Source organism: Elephas maximus, chromosome 4 (genome assembly GCF_024166365.1).
Source record: "Elephas maximus indicus isolate mEleMax1 chromosome 4, mEleMax1 primary haplotype, whole genome shotgun sequence".
NCBI classification, from domain to species: Eukaryota; Metazoa; Chordata; class Mammalia; order Proboscidea; family Elephantidae; genus Elephas; species Elephas maximus.
In genome coordinates, this window is record NC_064822.1 from 51,198,166 (window position 1) to 51,220,153 (window position 21,988).

The 21,988-nt window shown below is 37.0% G+C and overlaps 1 protein-coding gene across 9 annotated transcripts in view; it reads left to right on the top strand.

The window, feature by feature from the left end:
- Window positions 1-21,988, top strand: part of SFMBT2 (Scm like with four mbt domains 2) — a 267,557-nt gene that overhangs the window by 189,441 nt on the left and 56,128 nt on the right. For 8 of the 9 annotated variants that reach the window (XM_049882021.1, XM_049882015.1, XM_049882020.1 and 5 more), the window contains 3 exons: window positions 7,720-7,802; window positions 13,548-13,674; window positions 19,928-20,041. In XM_049882021.1, coding sequence (XP_049737978.1) covers window positions 7,720-7,802; window positions 13,548-13,674; window positions 19,928-20,041 — 324 coding nt within the window. The remainder of the gene's footprint in view (window positions 1-7,719; window positions 7,803-13,547; window positions 13,675-19,927; window positions 20,042-21,988) is intronic. The other variant, XM_049882022.1, reaches the window with a different exon arrangement.

Genomic DNA, 21,988 nt, shown 5'->3' on the forward strand with positions numbered 1-21,988 from the left:
TATGTTTTATCTGGCATCTGGGAGGAATCTATCTGGTCAGTCCACCTTGTTGTTGGATTTAGAAGTGTGGTCTTGTTTCTAGCACCTTGGAAAGTCATTTGTGATTAAAAAGAGTTGGGCGAGTAAATCTCTTTGAGTCACTTTTAATCTCTGAAAATATTCCTGAGTGTTGAAAACTAAGAATCCTTCTTGTTTATATACCTTCTAAATTCATTTCATTCTTCAAGATTTTTAAATGGTTTTACTATGACCAGTTGATATTTATGTGATGTTAGACTCTATCCTGGTGACATATCAGCATCTCCTAATATTATGCTCATAATTCATATTAACACGGTGATCATCCCCCTAGAGAAGTATGCTGTCACACGGTGACCGATATTAAATACTTCCCAGCACAATTCTTATTCTAAAGATAAGGGAGGTGGCATGGCTGGTGTTGATACTAAATTGACTTATTTGTTTCCCCCCTACTTTGCTTTTTTTCCCCTCTTTTTAGTCTGTACTAATCCATGAACGGAAACCCTGGTGGCTTAGTGGTTAAGTGCTATGGCTTCTAACCAAAAGGTCAGCAGTTCGAATCCGCCAGGCGCTCCTTGGAAACTCTATGGGCCAGTTCTACTCTGTCCTATAGGGTCGCTATGAGTCAGAATCGACTTGATGGCACTGGGTTTGATTTGGTTAATCCATGAACATAAAAACAGAGAATCATTGAATTGAAAATTAATTTGTAAGTTTTAACCAAAAACCAAACCTGTTGCCATCAAGTTGATTCCTACTCATGGAGACCCTGTAGGACAGAGTGAAACTGTCCTGTAGGGTTTCTGAGGAGCAGCTGGTGAATTTGAACTGCTGACATTTTGGTTAGCAGTGGAGTTCTTAACCACTGCACCACCAGTGTATAGGAAAGGTTTAAAATTGTATCTCAGCTTAGAATATGGAGCTGACAGATTTCAAGTGTGAGATTGTAGCTTTTAGCAAATAGCATGGAGTTAAACATACTAGTGTTTTTGCCTTCCTGCCTATGAGCCTGTGGTGTACAGAAATTGCTTCATGAAGCTAATATAGAAAATGTTGAGAAATACTTGCTAAGGAATAGACAACGGGGTTCCCAGTGCCAGCTCTGCCACCTAATGTTTGGTTGATCTTGCTTCCTCACGTGTGCACTTGGTATGTATATCATACTTAGTTCACGGGGTTGTTGTGAGGATCATATGAGGTGATGTTGCCAAGTACTTAGCCTTAGTAAGTGTTCAAGAAATGTTAGTAGTTTTGAAAACAATAAAAACCTTGGGCTTGAAAAGAGAGAGATTATCTTTCAATAAAAAGGGTAAACCAAAAAAATAAAAAAAAAACCATCTAATCGATTCTGACTCATAGTGACCTTATAGGACAGAGTAGAACTGCCCATAGGGTTTCCAAGGCTGTAATCTTTAGGGGGGCATACTGCCATATCTTTCTCCTGCTGAGCAGCTGGTAGGTTCGAACTGCAGACCTTTCGGTTAGCAGCTGAGGACTTAACCACTGTGCCACCAGGACTCCTTAATAAAAAGAGTAGTTTATTTTAAAAAGTGCCTGTTGGAACTGCTGTAATGATTCAGGGGATTCTTCCAGGAAAGGATTAAGAAATTGTTCTTGTAAAATAGTTTCTGTTTTGTTACCTTTAATTCTTATATCTGGTCTTGATGTTTGCTGATCTTTGAAGATTATTATATCACTTTCCCTTTTAAAAAGAGGTTGAACTGAAGACTAAATAAGCTTGCTATTTACACAAGATATTATAACACTTTAACAATGTAAACGTTCTCTGAGGTGAAGACCCCTTCATGGCGCTCTAGAGTTAACCATTGAGGGCACCATCCCAACACACAGAGCTGCAGACATACAGATTAAATTCTGTTCAACTGTTGTATGAGATTCAGTCACGTATGGTGAGATTCTTCAGGACTTTTTCCCCGTAATTCTCCATGTCCTTCTCCATTATTGCCTTTACCTCACCCGAAAAAAAAAAAAACCTGTTGCCGTCGAGTCGATTTCGACTGATAGTGACCCTGAAGGACAAAGTAGAACTGCCCCGTAGAGTTTCCAAGGAGAGCCTGATGGATTCAAACTGCTGACCCTTTGGTTAGCAGCCGTAGCACTTAATCACTACGCCACCAAGGTTTCCTTTACCTCACCACGTTATAATTTTTAGATGTGTCTGTGACTCCCTGTTGCCTGTGGGACCATGTGAAAGCTGTGATGTGCCATTTTCATCCTGTCTTACCAGCAACTAACCAGAGTCTGGCAAACTTCGAGTGAATAGTTACTGAACAGATGCATTCCTTGTTTTAGAAAGTGTATTACTTTATAGGACTTCACTTTTTTTTTTTTTAAGAATTAAAAACATTTTTAAAGATTTAATATGCATTCAATCTTTACAAATTTGAAAAACTAAAGCTTAAAATAAATTACTTAGAATAATCCTATCATGAAAATAATAACTTGTTATTCTTTCAGATTTCTCTTTTCTTGGCTGTGTAACTTTATCTAATTATTTTATACACACTATTTTGTAAATGGCTTTTGTTGCTTATTTCTGAAGACACATCATGCCAAAATCACTTTAAATGACTGTAGAGAGTCCATGATCTGTAGGTAAATAATTTATTTAAACAATTTATGTTTGTTGTTTTCAACTCTGCTTTTAGAAATCAAATGTTTGCATAGTTGTCTTATTATTTCCACAGGATACTGTTGTTTGCTTAGAGCTCTGTTCTCTCCCTTGCTCATTCCACCCCAGCCCCATAATCCTGCTTGCTGTTCCTCAAACACTGTAGCATGCTGCTGGGCTTTTGTACTTGTTGTTCCCTCTCCCTGACACACTCTTCCCCAGAGTCATATAGCTCATTTCCTCAATTCCTTCAAGTTTTTGCTCACATTTCCGCCATTCATTGAGGTCTTCTATTCACAATTGCAGCAGTGCCTCTGCCCATTCTCTGCTTTTTCTCTAGAACACTGTTGACCATCTGACCTTTTATACTTGCCTGTTATATGTCTCCTCTCACAGAAACATAAACTCTGTGAGGATAGGAGTTTTTGTCAGTTTTGTTCACCTCTGTGTGCTTAGTATTAGAATTACTACAAGGAGCCCTGGTGGTGCGGTGGTTAAGCACTTGACTACTAACCAAAAGGTCAGCAATTGGAACTCACCAGCTGCTCTATGAGAGAAAGCTGTGGCAGTCTGCTTCCATAAAGATTTACAGCCTTAGAAATTCAATGGGGCAGTTCTGCTGTCCTGTAAGTCACTATGAGGTGGCAGTGGGTGTGGTATTAGAACCTAGCATATAGCATGCACTCAAGTATTTTTGAATGAATGAATTAATATATAAATGAACAAATAGAGGCTGGGCACATTATAAAAGATTTTGATCCCTATGGCCAAATTAACATCTGTAATGTTTTTTCTAATTATACTGTAATAAAAAATGCATGAAAGTACCCATTTTCCAATGTCCTTTACAATGGTGAATTCTTAGTCTTTCTCATCTTTGCCAACCAGATAGATGGCAGGCGTGATTTTTTTTTTTCTACTTTTGTTTTTTATTAAGATTTTATATATTTTTTCCATATCAACCCACAAATAAGAAGAGCCTTTATGCCTTTGTGTCTCTTTTATTAGAGAAAAAAAAAAAAGTTTTTTTTTTTAAGCTCTACCCCCACCTTCATCCCCAGCCACAGGCAAAAGACGTGAAACCACCATGACTGCTTGTGGGTAGTCATAGTTTGCTTCCTGGTGCTGAGGAGAGGCCCGACTTCCTCCAGAAACTGGATAAAATCAGAATTCTGTTAGCAGGCAAACAGCAGGAGAGTGACTGTTGGGAGGCAGTCCTGATGTATTCCACAATACTGAATAAACACTTGATTGACTAACCAGTGACTTGGTTATCTTCTAAAATGGAGCAAAAATGATGTTTTCCAATACTTTTTATTATTGAAATATTTATGATCATTATTGAAAACTTGAAAAATACAAAGAGGTAGTAGAAAAACATAACCATGAGTTCTACCACCCAAGCCATTATTTTGATATTTACTATTTTTTCTTACCTGTTTTTTTTTTTCCTGGCCTTTTTGCTTTGTATATTTTTGTATAATTCTGATAACTCTGTATATGTTTGTAGCAGTCTTTTCATCTAAACCCATAGCAATAATTTTTCCTTTCCTTTTTTTTTTAATGAACTGTGCACAATGTCATGCCTGTATGACTTTCCATGGACTTGGATAAGTCTCATACCATTTCCTCTTGTTGGATGTAAAGTTGTAATGCCTTGAGTATCTTAATGTATAAAACTTTTTCAGTTTTCAGGATTATTTTTATGGGATAAATTCCCAGAAGCGAAATTGTTGTGTCAAAGGGCATGAACATTTTTACTGCCAAGTTGTTTTTCAAAAGAATTGTCTGTTTACACTGCCAATAGTAATGTTTGCGAGTGGAACTGTTTTATGTCAATTAATTTGGATCATAAGGAAATGGGTCATCGACCTCATCCCCTTTGGACCTGTTACAGTTGGAACTTCATTCAGAATAAACACTAATAAAAGCTTAAATAACTTAGTGGATGTGGCTCAACAGTCTCCCGTGGCAGCTTATTGTGCATTTTAATAGTCTACATTTTTGGAGGTTTTTTTTTGTCTTTTATTTCTTTCTCCCTTCTGCTGTTTTCCTCCTGGGTTTAAAACGTGTTTTCCTGGCTTTAGCTAAGCCTTAATACTTGTTCTGTCTTTGTTGATTAATGAGTATAATTGACCCCTGTTGTCTCCATTATACTCCACAGCAGTTTGTTTTTATGCAGCAGTTATTTTCCAATCTGTCACAAAACTGCCTTACCAAAGAGAGTTCATTATTGGCCCAAAGGGAAAGAATTTTAAGTGATAAAGTGAGTAGAGGTCTCTAAGAGAAGAAGGAGGAGAAATCCAGATTGTTAGAATGGCCAGAGAAATGGCAGAGCTCAAGGGGCAGAGTAATTAATAGTTGTTTATGAAAGGTAACCAGCAAAACCCGATTGTATCTTGAAATTATTAGATTGAAAATGGCTCCCATAGAGAGAGACTTGATGACTGGGTTTAGAAGAGTCAAATGTAGGTCCAGAAAAGCATGGTGCATGTTATTTTATGGCGTGGGTTGAAGCCCATTAGAAATTGGAGGTTATGAATATAGTCATAGAAAACCTAGCTCCTCTAAATGTGTATATGTAGGGAGAACAGGGGTGACTTCTAAATTGGAAAATTTATCTGTACAGATACTGAGCGTAAAGAATATCAAAATTCCATGTTACCAGAAAATGGTTTTCTATTCATCTGTATAGAAGACTTTTTACTAGTCTCCCCCTACCTGTGCCGTGATCTCAATGAGATTTTCTTCAACTCACAAAGTTAACTAAAGTAGCAGAGGTCCGGGGAAGAGTTGGAACAAAGGAGATCTTGACTTCAAAAAAATAGGTCTGTCAAAACAAATAGGACCCTTCTGTTGCAGGGATTCATCTATTCAGTTGAGCAGTTCTCAAGGGGAACGCCTTGTTGAATAACCCCGCTCTTCCAACCCTGTCACACCTTTCTTACAGGAGAAGGGCAAGGAATTAGCCCCAGAGAGAAGTGGAAAAAAAAAGCCTAAGTAGCCATAGTGAAATAATTAGTAATGATGACTCAGAATCATAGCGTGCAACATCTAGGGCAGACTTTAAAGATCTCTTTGTTTTGTGAATTTGTGGATGAGGAAAGCCCGACGCAAAGATTTAATTTACTTTTACCTTGGTCCATCAGTTCCTAGTAAAGCTGGGCCTGAAACCCAGATGTCTTACTCTCTGGTTCAGTACCCTTTGTACTGTTATGTGCTTCCTTGCCAGTTTGAGGTGCCTTGAGGATAATTCTTCTATTCTTACACATTACTGCAAAGACTTGAGCCAAAACAGTTTCAGAGAAACTACACTCAAAGCAGAGGGTCATATTAATTATAAAGAAATTTGGATTACCTTGTTTAAGACATGTTCTGTTTTAGTTATTGAAAAATGTTCAGAAGAAACTTGGTTTGGTCCCTTCAAGAAGCCTCTGAGGCAATAGCCTTTCAGCTGGAAAGGTGACTCTGGAGAGGGGGGTTGGGGTAAGCACAGGTGGAACAACTTAAAGAATCTCCTTTTTGAGTCTTCAAAAGTAGTTGTAAAGAATATATGGTGTCTCAAAACTCTGAGGGTTCTTAATCCTTTGTTGGAAGGAAGTTAGCAGTTGTCAGTCTTTATAGAATGGCGGAGGACCACCTGTGCAGGGTTATGGAAGGGTCTTGGGTGAGTCCCTGGGACCAGAAGAGGACTGCTGCCTTCCTGGTTACACCCTCCATACTAAAAACAGAAAACAACAATAAGAAAAAAAATAGGATAAATATAAATTGAACTTACTTAATGAAAATAGTATCTGTTTTGTACTCAGGGTGTACAAATGGAGATAGAAGGCAACCAGTATCTTGAGGTTCTTTAATGTTATCTGTAGCCTGTCTACAGCTGTGAGATTTAGTAACTAAAAGTCCCCATGTTAAGTGAATTTGTAGTTGTAGAATTTATAACAAGATGGAGAAAAGAAATTGAGAGACTTGGGTCAAAAATATACTTAAGAAATCCCTTCTAGATTTACTTTAAATATACTCAAGCCAATGAAGAGAGAACACTAAATGAAGATCGTGGTGACATTGTCCATGTTTTCAGTTAATCATAATTGGTACTGTATTTTTCATTTCCATTTGCCATCCTGTGTTCACAGGAAAACTTTTAGCAGCTTACTTCTTTTTCCATGACATGCTTGTTAATTTATTTGCCTTTATGAAAATAATACTCATATGAAGACATGTTCTCCTGCCTAACTTAAACCATACACCCATTATCTTTCTTATTTTATGATTGATAACTGTTTCCCTCATCTCTGCCATATTTTGCCTTGGTCGTCATAATGCAGATATATTGTATGATTGTACCCTCCTCACTCCAAAAAAGAAATGAAAAAAGAAAGAAATCACTTTGGTAACATTTGTATTTCATTAAGTTTAGCATATATGGTTAGTTGTTTCTCAGACTCCTTCTTCAATATCTCAAAAATCTACCCCAAAAGCTTCGCACCAGAGAAGCCCATCTTTCCCCATTCTCATTTTTCCTCAACTTCAGCAATTCAGTTCTAAGGCAAAATTTATAGTCTTCCTCTCCCTTCATTTCTTTGGAGTCTTTAAAACCTCTCCTGCTTGTTTGCCACCTGCTTTATCTTCTGTTACTCCTTAAAAGTCATCCCTATGTAGTGTGTATGTGTGTGTGTGTTTTTTTTTCTTCCCAATATAGATTCTCATGGTTTGCATGGAGATACTGAGAAGTAAGTTCACATGGACTCAAAATTTACACAAAGAAGTATTACATTTCTGCACAATGGATTGTGGGAATGGATTTTGTGTAAAGCCCTTCTCAGCTGTTTTCCCCTATAGCAAATCTACCCATTGGCTTGAGCTCCTGTAGGTAGTTTCTACCATTCTTCACCTGGATTCAGGTACCACGTTATGATAATGACTTTACAAGTGTATAGTACCTTACGTTTTTCAAAATGTTTTAATTGACCTTCATGAACTCTGAAGTGCTGTTAGGCTTAAGAGGGCTTCATTTGCCTCAGATTTAAGTTAATGCTGTTTTGTCTCTGTCTGGTTGTACACAGGTTACTCTGGCCAGGACTTTGACTGGGCAGATTATCACAAGCAGCACGGGGCAGAAGCAGCACCTCCCTTCTGCTTCAGAAATGTAAGATGCTTATTTCTTACTTTTCTTTTTTAAATTTTATTATAGAGGTTCACCATAGATTTTGTAAGCTGCTTTCTATTTGTTGAGCAAGGTTAGAGAACTACATTGTGATGGAGGATCATAAAACTTCCACAGATTTTGAAAAGCCCTATTTCATTTCCCTGCTTGTATATTAGTTAGGTTGATGCTAGGCTTTGGTAACAGATCAACTAATTAGCGTACAGTAGCTCAAACAGGTGGTAAGTTTATTTCTCACTTATGGAAGGGTCCCGGATATTCCTAACTGGGTAGCTCTTCTCATTATGCTTAGTCAGATACATGGGTTCTATCCATATTTGGCTTTATCCTTTGAATCTAGTCAACATATAGGAAAAGAGATTGTGGAGAAGGTGACCCTAGTTCTAAAAATTAAAGCCTGATATGGACACCTTCCATTGGTGAGAACCAGCCACTTGGCTATGCCATGCTACAAGTGAGACTAGGAAATGTATTCTGTCTGGGCAGCTGTTTCCCAGCCACTGTTCTATACTTTGGAAAAATGAGGACAACTAGCCATCTTTGCCACCATGAGATATGCATTTGCTGTGTGGTATAATATTAATAAGCCCATTGATAGGAGATTCTCTGCTCCTGAGGTATAGTCTTAAAATATGATCTTAAATTTTTGTCTTTAAGTGCTTTGTAGGTTGCTAGCCAAACAGTTCTGTCTGTTGCTTACTTAAAGCTGTTAACCTTTTTCAAATAGAGCTCATTGGTATAGTAATGGAATTTTTGTGGTATGTAAAATAGCAATGTGTGTGTGTATGTCTGTACACATGTGTACTTGCATAGTTGTAGGATGTGGTTGTATAAAGTATTTTATAAAATCATTCATTTAAACTTCTTCATCCCTAGGAACTACAAAAAGAGATATGAATTGTTATCCTTGTTTTAAGAATGAGGTATAAATGTTAGCTTAATATGCCAAGCATGCATTTAATAATGAAAATTAATTCCTTATGGGATAAAAAAAAATGCAGCCCTCTACTTGGGGCCTGTAGTTACAACAGTGTAAAATGCTCCCAAATCAAATACTTGTTTTCTAAATGTGCTTCAGTAACTGCTGATTTGTTGGCACTCCATCCATAATTTGTAGTGCAGGGATAACAGAATAAGAGAACTGAGATGTATAAAGGGTTGGCCTAGTAGAGAAACTCAGTACTGAGCAAAAGTCAAAATCAGATTTTGGAGAATGAAGTAGGTTGATTATTCAGTCAATGTGTACTCGTAAATGAAGAAACAAACCAGTGGCGAAGATGGAAATTCAGGGGTCTTTCAATCATTGGATGACATTGCCTTTCCACGAGAGTAGTTTCTCTGTAGCACTGAACTGTAGGTGTGTGTTTAGGTGACCTGTGGGGACAGCTGTGTAACCAGACCATCAAGAGGATAGTAGCTGCTTAGCTCTTAAGGCTTATTAAGTCCAGTGGATTCTTATTCGACTTTTCACCGTGTAGACATTACCTGTCACAGAATCTACTGGCCTCAGTGACTTTCATTTAGGACCATGGAAACACTGTCACACCCCAAAACCCCTTTGAGGTTGTGCTTTCTACCTGACAAGAATAATATTCCTTCCCTAACTCTCTAGCCTTGAGCAGAAAATTCTCACATCTCCTCCTAGTTCTGTACTTAGGGAGCTAGCTGTTTCCTCTGTGACAACCATAGCTCCACTAAGGCATCTTTTTATCTGTCCTCTCCTCACGTTCGTCCAACAGTTGTCCAAATGCATTTTAATAGTGAAGCAAGTAGCCACATCACCAGGTAGCCTGTGAGCTTTCAGGGTTTAGCTGTCAAGATTAAATTTGCTTTAATGACTTTGCTGGTGTATTCATTAGGAATGCATTTGTTAGGCATATGCCCCTTTTTGTTTCTGGCTCCCTGTTTATTTAATAGACAGGATTGTTATCTGCCCATTGGCATATGCATTGCATTACTGGTGAGTTTGTTAGCTTGCTACAAGTGCTCTTTAATGGAATGCTTATTATGAATTCATTTTTTAATCACACATCTCCTGTGTAGCAGAAGAGAGCTAGTATGGAAATGGATGCATGGAAGACATTTCCCCGGGGATGTTTAACAATCAAAGGCAGTTATGAAATGGATTGACATAGCCAAATGCTTAGTAAAATAAACTCACAAGTAACAGTTTTGCTATTGATCCTTTATAAATTACCCTCAAGCAGGGAGCTGAAACGAAAATAGGTTATGTGGTTGTAGCTTTCCCTTATTAAGTAGGATAAAATGCACTTTAACTCACTTAGAGGTTTTTCAGGCAGCCTGTCGAGCTCTATTATCAGAAAGAAGCTCAATACATAATAAGTGTGGATGAGGCAGGATGACTTGCAGAAAAATAGCCCACCTAGGATATCCTGATTCCTATTTCCAAAGTAACATAAAGGAAAGGAAGAAATTGATTTCTTAATATATATTGGATAATTGTGCTCTGGTTATATAAAGACATAATTGCAGTTTTTACTTTATATAAAAAGACACATAAATGTGTATTACCTTAGTCTCTTTCTACGAATTACATAAAGATGTAGTCTCAGTTACTTACAGGAACACGTTTATCTCGATTTGTGTATTTCAAAACAGAGATATTTGTATAGCATTGTAACTTGTCTGATTATAATTTATAGTAGTTGATGCTTTTTTAAATTTAAAATAATATTAAGGGGGAGAGTTTTGCTTCTAATATTGACTGAGTAAGCTCGTACTGACCTGATCCTACCATAGACAGGAGCTATAAACTCTGGACAAAATACTAAAAACAACTCTCTGAGGGTGGAAACCCTGGTGGTGTGGTGGTTAAGTGCTGCTAACCAAAAGGTCAGCAGTTTCAATCCACCAGGCGCTCCTTGGAAACTCTAGGTGGCAGTTCTACTCTGTCCTATAGGGTCACTATGAATCAGAATCGACTGGACGGCAATGGGTTATGGGTTATCTGAGGGTACTAGACAATGAACAAAAAGCAGCCAGATTCTCAAGGGGAGCAGACTCTTTGAAGAAAGCAATAGCATGGGGTGATTGTCCTGCCCCCTCTCCCCTCAGGCTTCTAGCCTTAGGGCAGCCACAGTTGATACCACGTGGGGTGGGTAAAACAGTGATTGAAATTTCACAGTCTTAGCCTGATGAACTAGGTAACTGAAAGTAGGTAACCACAGCCGGTGGAAAGTTAGGGGAAATTCTCAGAAAGGAGAGAGGTAGAGAAGGGAACCACAAATTCCAGTGCATGTGCCAGGCAGCCCAGATGAGGGCACAATAACTAAATTGAGATTTGAGCTGTTGCTCAAGAGTCAGAGTTTGTATATTGAGTCCAACGAAGTTACTTTCTTGTTAAAATAGAAACATAAAGACTCTTGGGAGGCCTATAACACAACCCAGAGTCTCTACAAAAGCATTAAAAATGTCCAGATTACAATCCAAAATTGCTCAATATATGAAGAAATAGAAAAACATGATCCATTCTCAATAGAAAAGATAATTAATAGATACCAAACCCACGATGACCCAGATTAGAATTTGCAGACAATTTTAAAGCCCCTGTTACAACTAAGCTTGGTGAGGTTACGCAGAGTTTTCAAGTGTGATTCCCAGACCAGCAGTTTCAGCATTACCTGAGAACTTGTTGGAAATACAAATTGTACGGCTCCACCCAGATGAACTGAAACAGAAACTCTGGGGGTGAGATCCAGCAGTCTGTTTTTAAAAGGCACTCCAGGTGATTCTGATGTACCCTAAAGTTTGAGAGTCATTGATGTAAAGATGCGTTTAATGATGCATCATTCATTGACTAAAAAGATAGAAAATTACAGAAGAGAAGTAACTAAAAAGACAAATTCTAGAACTGAGAAATAACAACATCTGAAATAAGCAAATTCATTGGAAGGGCTTAACGGCAGAATGGAGATGACAGAGCAAAGAGTCAGTGACCTTAAAATAGAAATTATCCAATCTGAAGAACAGAGAGAAAAAAGATTGGGGGAAAAATGATGAACAGAGCCTCGGGAATCTGAGGGACAATATAGTGTGTATTGGAGACCCAGAGAACTGGCAAGAGAAACTGATGCAGAAAAAAGTATATGAAGAGGTAGTGGCCAAAAAGTACCCAAAATAGCTAGCTGAAAGACCTAAATTTAGGCATTCAGGAATCTTAGTGAATTCCAAGCAGCGTAAATACGGAGAAACTCAACATAGTCAAATTGTTGAAAACCAAATATAAAGAGAAAAATCTTGAAAGCAGATACTTCAGTAAAAAAGATACATGGATGACAAAGAAACACATGAAAAGGTGCTCAACACTCTTAGTCCTTAGGGAAAATGCAAATTAAAACCACAATGAGATACTACTACACACCTGTTTAAAAAAAAATTGCTAAAATAAAAATTATAGACAATACTCAATACCGAGCACTGGAGAGAATGCATAACACCTGGAACTCTCACACATTGCTGGTGGGAATGAAAAATGGTATCACCACTTTGGAAAAGAGTCTAGCAGTTTCTTAGAAAGTTAAATATACATTTACTGTATGATCCACCAATCTCATATCTAGATAAATGAAGAGTTATGCTCACACAAAAATTTGTACATGAATGTTTATAGTGGCATAATTCATAATCACCCCAAACTGGAAACAGCTGAAATCTTCTTCAAGCGGTTAATGGAAGGACAAGCTGTGCTGCATCTATATACTAGAACGCTGCTTAGGAGTAAAACAGAGTAAACTGCTGATACATGCATTAACATGGATGTATTTCAGTGCGTTATGCTCTAGAAAAGAAGCCAGATTCAAAAGATATATATTGTATGATTCCATTTATATGACATACTGGGAAGGACAAAATTTTAGGAGGGAAAAAAAGATCAGTGGTTGACAGGGATTGAGGGTCAGAGGAACTGATTGTTAAGTATCATTGCAAGTATATTTTTAAGGGCAAAGGAACTGTTCTGTCTTGATTGTGGTTATGGCTACATGACTGTGTGCTACTCAGCTGCATGCATTTGTCTAATGGTTCTAACCTCATAGAACTGGACACTAAAAACAATGAATTTTACTATATGTGTTTTTTTAAAAAATGAACTAAAAAGGAAATAAAAACAAACAAGGGTAAAATAAAAACAATTTCAGATAAAAGAAAACCAGGGACATTTATCACCAGCAGATCTGCACTGTAAGAAATACGAAGAACATTTTTCAGATTGAAGAAACATGATGACAGATGGAAACTTGAATCTACCTACTTTAATACCCTCAAATATGCGCGGGTATGATTCTAGCGAGGAATATAGGAAAGTAGAAGAAATTTTTGTCCTTCAGTGAGTCCATAGAAGTAAGGGTGCATATGGAACTGGAAAAAGGGAGACTGGATTCATTTGTATTTTCATTCTCACAGTCATTTAACAAATATTATTAGGTACCTACTGTATACCAACCATAGCTGTTCTTTGAGATAGACACAGGTAGGTAAGTAGGTAGGTACATAGGTAAGAAGGAAGGATAGAAGGAAAAACATGGTTTTTTACTCATGAATGGTAGGAAAAACAGAACAGGTAAACAAGTCTGTCTTTTTTATAAATAAGAAATATGTGCATACACGTGCATGTGTATACTTCTGTTTCTTCCTCTGGCCAGCCCTATGGCTCCAAAATATCACGCTGTGAATTCTACTGGCTCAATGTTAGTCCTGTTTCTCTTTCAGACATTATTAAGTAGGGGTTTCTCAAAGAACATGAAACTCGAAGCTGTAAACCCCACGAATCCAGGAGAACTCTGCGTGGCCTCTGTCGTCAGTGTGAAGGGGAGGTTAATGTGGCTTCACCTGGAAGGTATGCACAATTAGTAGTAATTCTGAAGAACTGGAGTCTCCATCAGAAAATGGCAGAGGGTCTAAGAATTCAGCACTTCTCAGAAGTGCCCCTTTTGCCTACCTTTTATTTAAACAGATCTTAAATTATTCAGTGTTCTTAAATAAGTGAAACTAATCAAATATAAATTCATTCAGAGGCTCTCATCTTAACTAATAATTTCATCAAATGAGATGCTGGAGCAATAATTATGTTTGGAACACAGTGGTCTTTTTACATCTGTGATCGTAAAAGCTAAAGCCACAATTAAATTAATATGAGTCACTTAAACTCGTATTTGAGGTCTTGGTTATTATGAGGATACAATTATATATTTGCATTTTAATGTGAGTCATTCCCTTTATTTCTTCTGTAGATGTTTCATTTTTTTCACAAAATAGTAACTGGAGAATGGCTTTCTCTCCAAATATAGAATAAACAGGATTTAGACTTGTTTTTTCGGTGTTGTTTAAGTTGTTCTTTACAGCTGCAGTTTATTTACAAGTGAACAGATAATACACAGAACAATGTATCTTTGTGAACAGAACCTTATCAGCTTTTGGATTTAGGTAAAGGACCATGTTTTCCAGATGTACTTTCAACCAGAAATAATTACAATTGATTGGCTCTCTAAGGTTTTTCCAGCTTTCCATGATTTATAATTGTTTGTTTTTGATTTCATAATGTTCAATAGTTATTTTAAGCATATATAGAAAATAAGAAAAAAGACTTAGATGTGAATAATAAAATAATGTTGGCTCTCCCAATCCATAGTTTAAAGCCTATGACATACTCGTACAACCATTGGTATAGAAAGTTTGGAAGGTCATAAAATTGTTGCTAATAACTTGTCCAACCTTATTTCCCCAGTAAGCAAGTTTAAAAAGCAGTGGAAGTGTTTTGTTAGGCCTATTGTCTCATAAATATTGTACTCCAAGAGGTTTGAAAAGGTAGGGAACAGTAATTTTACAAATGTCATTTGCGTTGTTAATTCCCAAGAAATAGTTTAAAACATTACTGTGGCTTAAGGTTTCAAAATCAATTTAAAATAAATGGAAAGTCTCAAAAAGCTGAGTACTCGGTTAGTGAATTTTTAAGTAGAGTGGGCTCTAGTTAGAATTAACCAAAATGTAGAGACAGGCAAAGTGGTGATATTTCTGCAGTTACAGGAATAGAACATGACTTTAGCAAAGCTGAGTGAGTGGCTCCTGGAAAACAAGATCTCTTCTGTAATTCCTAATCACTAAATTTAACTGGGTATCTAACATGGTGCTGTGCCATAGTACAAGATTACAGTCTTATTTACATTATTGACTTGAAAACACAAATGAAGCCCATGTTTTGTCATTATTATTTAGCACATTATGGTTAAAATTCTCTGACAGTCATTATTTATTTAGCGGTTTGTACTTTCAGAGTGCTTGACAGCTGTTAATTACCTAACACAGACAGCAGTAAAAGTGTCCTGATTTTTATAGGTGAAGAAACTAGCTGAGCCATTAAGATATGCCTGGGGTTCAGTTTCATTGCGTCTGACATCTTCTGTTACTGAATTTGCCAGACCCCACAGCGTCCCATTCTTTAAAAGAACGATGCTCAACGTTTTCTGCATATTTAACTTTCTTGGTAGTAGTTCCTCGTTTTGCTGGTCTTCTTCGGCATATAAATTTTTGGTTTCATCACAAAGAAATGTAAGTTGCTTCATGGCAGCTTTTCCTTTTTCCCCAGAGCGTTGTCATTCTGTAATAAATGAAAATTAGTCAGCATTAGGAAACAGATGGGAAGATAGCTTGCCCAGTTTTTTAGACCTTACGCATTCTTAAAAAGTGTTTTTTAAACAATCTGTTGAATATCATCTACCTGGAATTACTGGTCAAAATCATGCATCTATCTCATCACTTAAAAAAATATGTAATACACGCAAATAAAGTAAAATCCCAGCCAATCTCCTTAGTCTTGCTTTGATTTCCTTTTCTTTTTTTTCCCCCTTACTGAGCATTTACCTTTTAATGTGACAGCTTAATAGCACTTATTTCTCATTAGTCATAGTTTTATGTGTGTAGTGTTTTCTTTCCCCAGTCCCGGGGATAAAAAGATAGAGAATCACTGTGGTCACTTTGTGGCTGTTAAATTATTTTTATGATGATGATTACCCTGATTATAGACCGTTTATATGACACTTTGCATTTATAAAGTACTTTATGACAATTTGATTAGTTATTTTTATGCATTAAGTTGAGGTGAAGTATTTTCAACACACGGCTGATTGACCACTTTTAGGTAATTAAAACAATCATTTTTTGTTTAATACTTGACTTCTCTTGAAGTCAGTTCTTTAAGTGTCTGTAAAGGAGCTGATGTTGAAGAGTTAGGACAGGGTAAAATATATGAGACTAATGCAATAGTGTTTTAGGTGCATATTTGAAAATAGTTTCAGGCTCTCACAAACCACCAATAGTTACCAAGGGCAATTTATGATGATGGGGTTGTGTATTTCCAATGGGTTGCTGTAGTGCTTTCTCTTATGTTAATATTCTGCTTAGGGTGATCATCTTTACTCTTATGGGCGTTATCCTTATAATGTAATAACTTTCTGTTTTAATGCCTCTAGCATTACAGCCACACTGAACTGATCAAATATGACGTTGTCCCTCATACTCGTATGTCTGTGTTCTCACAACATATATCACTTTTTGGATATAGAAAGTCTTTTCTTCTCTTTGCAGTGAAATGATTCACTTTAGTTTTAATTTGTTGTTGTTGTTGTTCTTTTAATTGCCCTTCATTAATCTAACCACTATAGTAATGCCATATTTATGTGAGAGACTATTTCTTTCTGCTCTGAGTATCTTTCGTTGTGTTATTATCGTGGTGGTAGTGGTGGTTGTAAAATTGGTAATTCATTTACAAGAGTCAAAACATAAAAGTATATTTAGTCAGATTCTCCTTCCTGCTTCTGCCCCCTCCCCCACCCCAGAGCTGCCCAGTTCCTATCCCATAGCCACCTGCTAGTTATTAGTATTTTGTATTTTCTTCAAGATTTATTTTATGTGCATAGAAATATATATTATTTTCCTGTTTTAAACAGAATGGTAGCATACAATATATGCATAGCGTTCTGTATCTTGCTTTTTTTTTTTTAACTCAACAACATATCTTGGAGAACTTTACATAGAAATATGTAAAGAGATTTCTTATATAATAGATGCAGAATATTCTATGGTATTGATGCACCATAATTTATTTAAGCACTTCCATAGATAGAGATTTAGGCTTCCTGATGGTTTTTGAGATGTAGGTTCTAGACAAGAATGAGTAAGTACAGTCCATATTGACTTGATATAGCTTAGGATTGGAGTTTTAGAATGGTCTTATCTTTTTCATAAGAGATTTTTCTATAAAATGTCCTGCGTAGACTATTACAGTGGCCCGGATTGGAACACCCAACTTTTCATTACACCATTGGCAACCCTAAAATAACAAAGGAGTCTTGAGTTCCATTTTTAATGGATTGTTTTAGAGACCCAGGTGCAGGGTCTCTGCCCTTAGAAAATGCTGGGTTATGTTTTAGAAGATTTTTCTCTGATTCAAAAAAAGATAAAAGGTGTTACTTATCTAGATTCATAAAGGGGCCCTGCTGGCCCAGTGGTTAAGCTCTTGGCTGCTAACTGAAAGCTTGGCAGTTTGAACCCAGCAGCCGCTCCATGGGGGAAAGATGCAACAGTCTGCTTCTGTAATGATTACAGCCTTGGAAACGCTATGAGACAGTTCTTCTCTGCCCTATAGGGACGCTAGGAGTCGGAAATTTTCCTGGATGAGAACCTGCATTTCTGTCAGTTCATATTTAATAGATTATTTAATGGACTAGATTTGGGGTAGAAGGAAGGCAGGACTATAACTTTCTTGAGGACAAAGTAGTTGAAATGTACTAGTCATAAATATTTGTTTAATTGACTGGAAAACATGATAAAAGAATTTTAAAGTGTGGTAAAGACACTCCTAAACCAAAACCAAACCCATTAGTGGAGATGATTCTGACTCATAGTATACATTGTTATAGAAATGTGAGTATCAAGGAATGAATGTAATGCTACATTTGAACACTGGAAGATGAAAGTCGTACTTTTGGAAGGAATAAGCTACAAAGTTCACTTTATGCTTCCTTTGGAAGTATCACTTTTAATGACCTTGAAAATCTCACTTGTACTTGAACAGAAATCTGGAAATACAAATGTATCTAGTAATTGAATTTATCTTGTTAGTAAAATCATTGAGTAGCTGGGAAAGAAACAGTATTTTTGTGAGTCTGAAGATGAGAAAGTGACCTTGTGTAATGGAGACCACAGCTTCGATGGTCCTCTTTCCTTGGGTCCTCTGGAAAATTGTGTGCCCTTCAGGACAGGAGGACTTACTTCCACATGTGAAGCAGTTTGGAGAGTTTCTTTACCTTTAGTCTGTTTCGAATGTGTTCTCTCTTCTTTATTTGATGGTTTCTTTGGCAATTACGTGAAATATTGGTCGAGTTGTGTAATATTAGACAATGATTTCTAACCATTCAGCTTTGTTGGAAAGTATAAACCTGTTGGAATTCCTTTAGCTTATATATCCTTCAAATGATATGAGAGTTAAGCATAAAGAAAACATAGATTGATGACTATAATAATCGGTTTCTTTGAGAACAAATCAAATTTCCAAGTGACCACAGGTGATGATAATATATGTGTGTAAGAATCTGGCGTCAGAGTGCCTTATACTCGTTGATACATTGGTTTAACGCTGAATTAGAAAACCACATTTGTCGAAGAACTTACTCTGCTTTTACAATATCTGCTTTATGATGAGAAGTAAGAGCGAGCCAGCAGAGCTAACTTCAGGGATAGGACTATTTTGTGTTTGACTGTTGGTATTTAGCTTCATGAAGTTACAGTTTTTTGGGGGAAATGATTCAGAGTTCATCAGATGTTGTGTGATAATCTGTATATGTAATAGTTGGTGTTCTACTGTGTTATTTTAATCTTGATTTTCAGGGGGGAAACCAAAGCACAACAAGATTAAGTAGCCAGAGTCAGTGAGTCACAATCTATTAATAGAACTGTTATCTTTTGATTCTTGGTTCAAGAGTGTCTTTCCTCCGTGTTTTTTTTAAGAACTATTGATTCAGTGTAGAATTTTCTTCTTTTAACTAGTTGGCTGGATTCCAAAGTTATTCTCTCGGTAATTATAGCTCCTTGAAACTTTTGTTAAGATTTCATCTCTTTTTCAGACTCCTTCAACTGTTACACGCTGCTTTAAATCAAGGCATTATTGCGATTATGAAACAGGATGTGATAGTTAGGCAGATGCCCACTGAAAAAAACATTCCTACACAAACGACTTTAGTGTGACATGGCAAAAGTCTGTAGACCACAAACTGAGTTCAAAATAAGTGACTGCAAACTGACACATTAATGAGTTCATTGCTCAGGATTGGTGTTATAGAGGTTTACTAGTTTCTTTCAACTATAATTAACTTTCTTTAGTTGAGTGTTGACCTTTGCTTGGTGTTGGGTGAAGTACGTCATGGTGGGCTCAGAATGTGCACTGTTGTTCGCTACCCCAATCTCTGCCACATTTCCTTAATGTGAAACCTCGTCCTATAAAAAGAGAAATGTTTCCTCTTCCAGCATATCTGGCTCAGATGCCAATTTTTTATAGATTCCTTTCTCCTCCTCCCATTTTCAGTTGGAAGTATATCTTTCTTTTCGAAACTTCCAGTTCGTTTGTACCCCTTAGAACTTTTGCTGTGTTATATTTGTGCCTGTCATAAAACTACAGATGGATGGATGGGTGGGTGGGTGGGTGGACAGACAGACGGACGGACGGACGGACAGATAGATAGGTAGATATAAACCCAAACCCATTGCCATTGAGTTGATTTCTACTTGAAAGTAGAACTCTACTCAATAGGGTTTTCAGTGGCTGTGATCTTACAGAAGTAGATAGCCAGGCCTTTCTTCTGTAGCACCTGCTGAATGGATTTAAATCGCTAACCTTTTTATTAGTAGCCAAGTGTAAACCATTTGCACCACCCAGGGAACATGTCACAAGACTGTAGACTCACTTACAGTAGCATCTTCCATACTACTATTGTCTTTTTTAATTTGTTTTTAACATTCAAGGAGACAGGTGCCATGTAGTTCTTTTTTTTTTCTGTTTGTTTTTGGTGTACCTATTGTCTTAACTTTTTCCAACGCAGGTTTGCAGACTCCTGTTCCAGAGTTCATTGTCGATGTTGACTCTATGGATATCTTCCCTGTGGGCTGGTGTGAAGCAAATTCTTATCCCTTGACTACACCACACAAAGCAGGGTGTAAGTACTGCCTAGTTGGGGCAGAGCAGGGGTGATTACGTTTGGAATCTTGGTGGATAAGTAGGCAGTTTTGGGAAGAAAGTATAGCCAAGTTGTTTAGGAAAACAAAAAAGGTAGTAGATTTTTCAGGGAGCACCAACAGTTTTTGTTATCTTCTTTATCTTTAAATGTCTGTATGAGATGAAGATGTGAAAGCATTTTACAGATTGACAAACTGAGGCACAGTGATAAGACAACTGAAAGTCACAGACAGAGATGGAGATAAAATATCTGAAATCTTCACTGCAGGTTTTATATACAATTCACTAATTGATTTGAAAGGTTGTATGTTAAATCCTATAGTTTTGTATTACCATTTCTGGGAAAGAATTAATTTTTCTTACGAGGTTTCCCCCAAACCAAAAAAAAAAACCAAAACCGAATTCTGACTCATAGCAACCCTATACGACAAAGTAAAACTGCCGCATGTGGTTTCCAAGGAGCTCCTGGTGGATTTGAACTGCCAGCCTTTTGGTCAGCAGCTGTAGCTCTTAACCACTACGCCACCAGGGTTTCCTTTCCCCCAAAGAGACCATAATTAGTCCCAACAATTTACTGACATATTTATAAACACTTAATCTACTCTTAGTAGCAGCTAACAAGAAAGATTTCAAATGAACTTTAAGAAAAGTGCATTGTATCATATCCTCTGATCACAAAGTACCAAATAAATATGATATTAATAACTAAAGAACCCAGCAATGTGCACACATACATATGTTTACACATAAACCAAAAAAACCAAACCCAGTTGATTGCGACTCACAGCGACCCTACAGGACAGAGCAGAACTGCCCCATAGAGTTTCCAGGGAGCCCCTGGCGGATTTGAACTGCTTACCCTTTGGTTAGCAGCCGTTGCTCTTAACCACTATGCCACCAGGGTTTCCATGTTTACACATATGCAGCAAAATATTTTTGTAGGTCATTAGCATGAATTAATACCATTTAAAAATCTTCAAACCTAATAATCTTGATGTTATTATTCTACCCTAATGTGTATCATCACTAAGTATTATTTAAAACTGTGAGTACTTAAAGGGTTTTAATTTTTTGTGAGATACATTGTATCCCTAGTATTTTCTTTATGTAATATACATACAAGCTTTACCTTTTTTCTGGCATCCTACTATATAGGTACGATTATGTTCTCAGAACATTACTGTAAAGAAGGTTCCATCTCACAGTTGGCTTCACATTCCGGGTTTTTAAGAGTAGTATCGGCAATTATCTATGTGAAACGAAGTAGATTATAGACAGAGGCGCATTTTAAGACAACGTTCTTCTCTTCCTTATACTGTACTGCTCAGGGAGTCTGATCCAGTTAGACCAATAGCTTCCCCTCATTTTAAAATATTTATAAAATTTTGAGTTTAGAATAGTTCTCAGTGGTTTTAAAGAAAAAAAATTTTTTTTCCACTTAAAATAATACAGATTCTAAGCTTTCTCAGCCAGCATAGCCAATAGTCAGGTCCTCTGTGGGTTCTGTCACAGGTTGGGGGTCCAGTCCCCTGTATCCTTGCCCCTTGGACACAGCTTAGTGTCCTGTATCCTCTTCCTTTCTCACATAGTTATGTATGTGTTAAGGGGAACATAGTAGCATTTCCTCTTGGTTATGCATTTTGCATCGAGATCCATTGTATTGGACTCCTTACCAGGTTATCATACAACGCAGGCATCCCCACCCTTATTAACAAAGACTGAGTTAGACAGTTTCTTCTATACTCATTTTAAACTTAGAAATCATGAAGTTTATACTTCTTTATAGTGATAACAGGAATCGAATACTAAATAAAGTCAAGAGCGAGGGACATTTTCTTAACTGTTTTATCTTATTTATTCTTATTTTCATTTCTTGTACATACATTTTGCTTTAAAGAGGCTTATTACCCTCTAGACCCTAACAGCT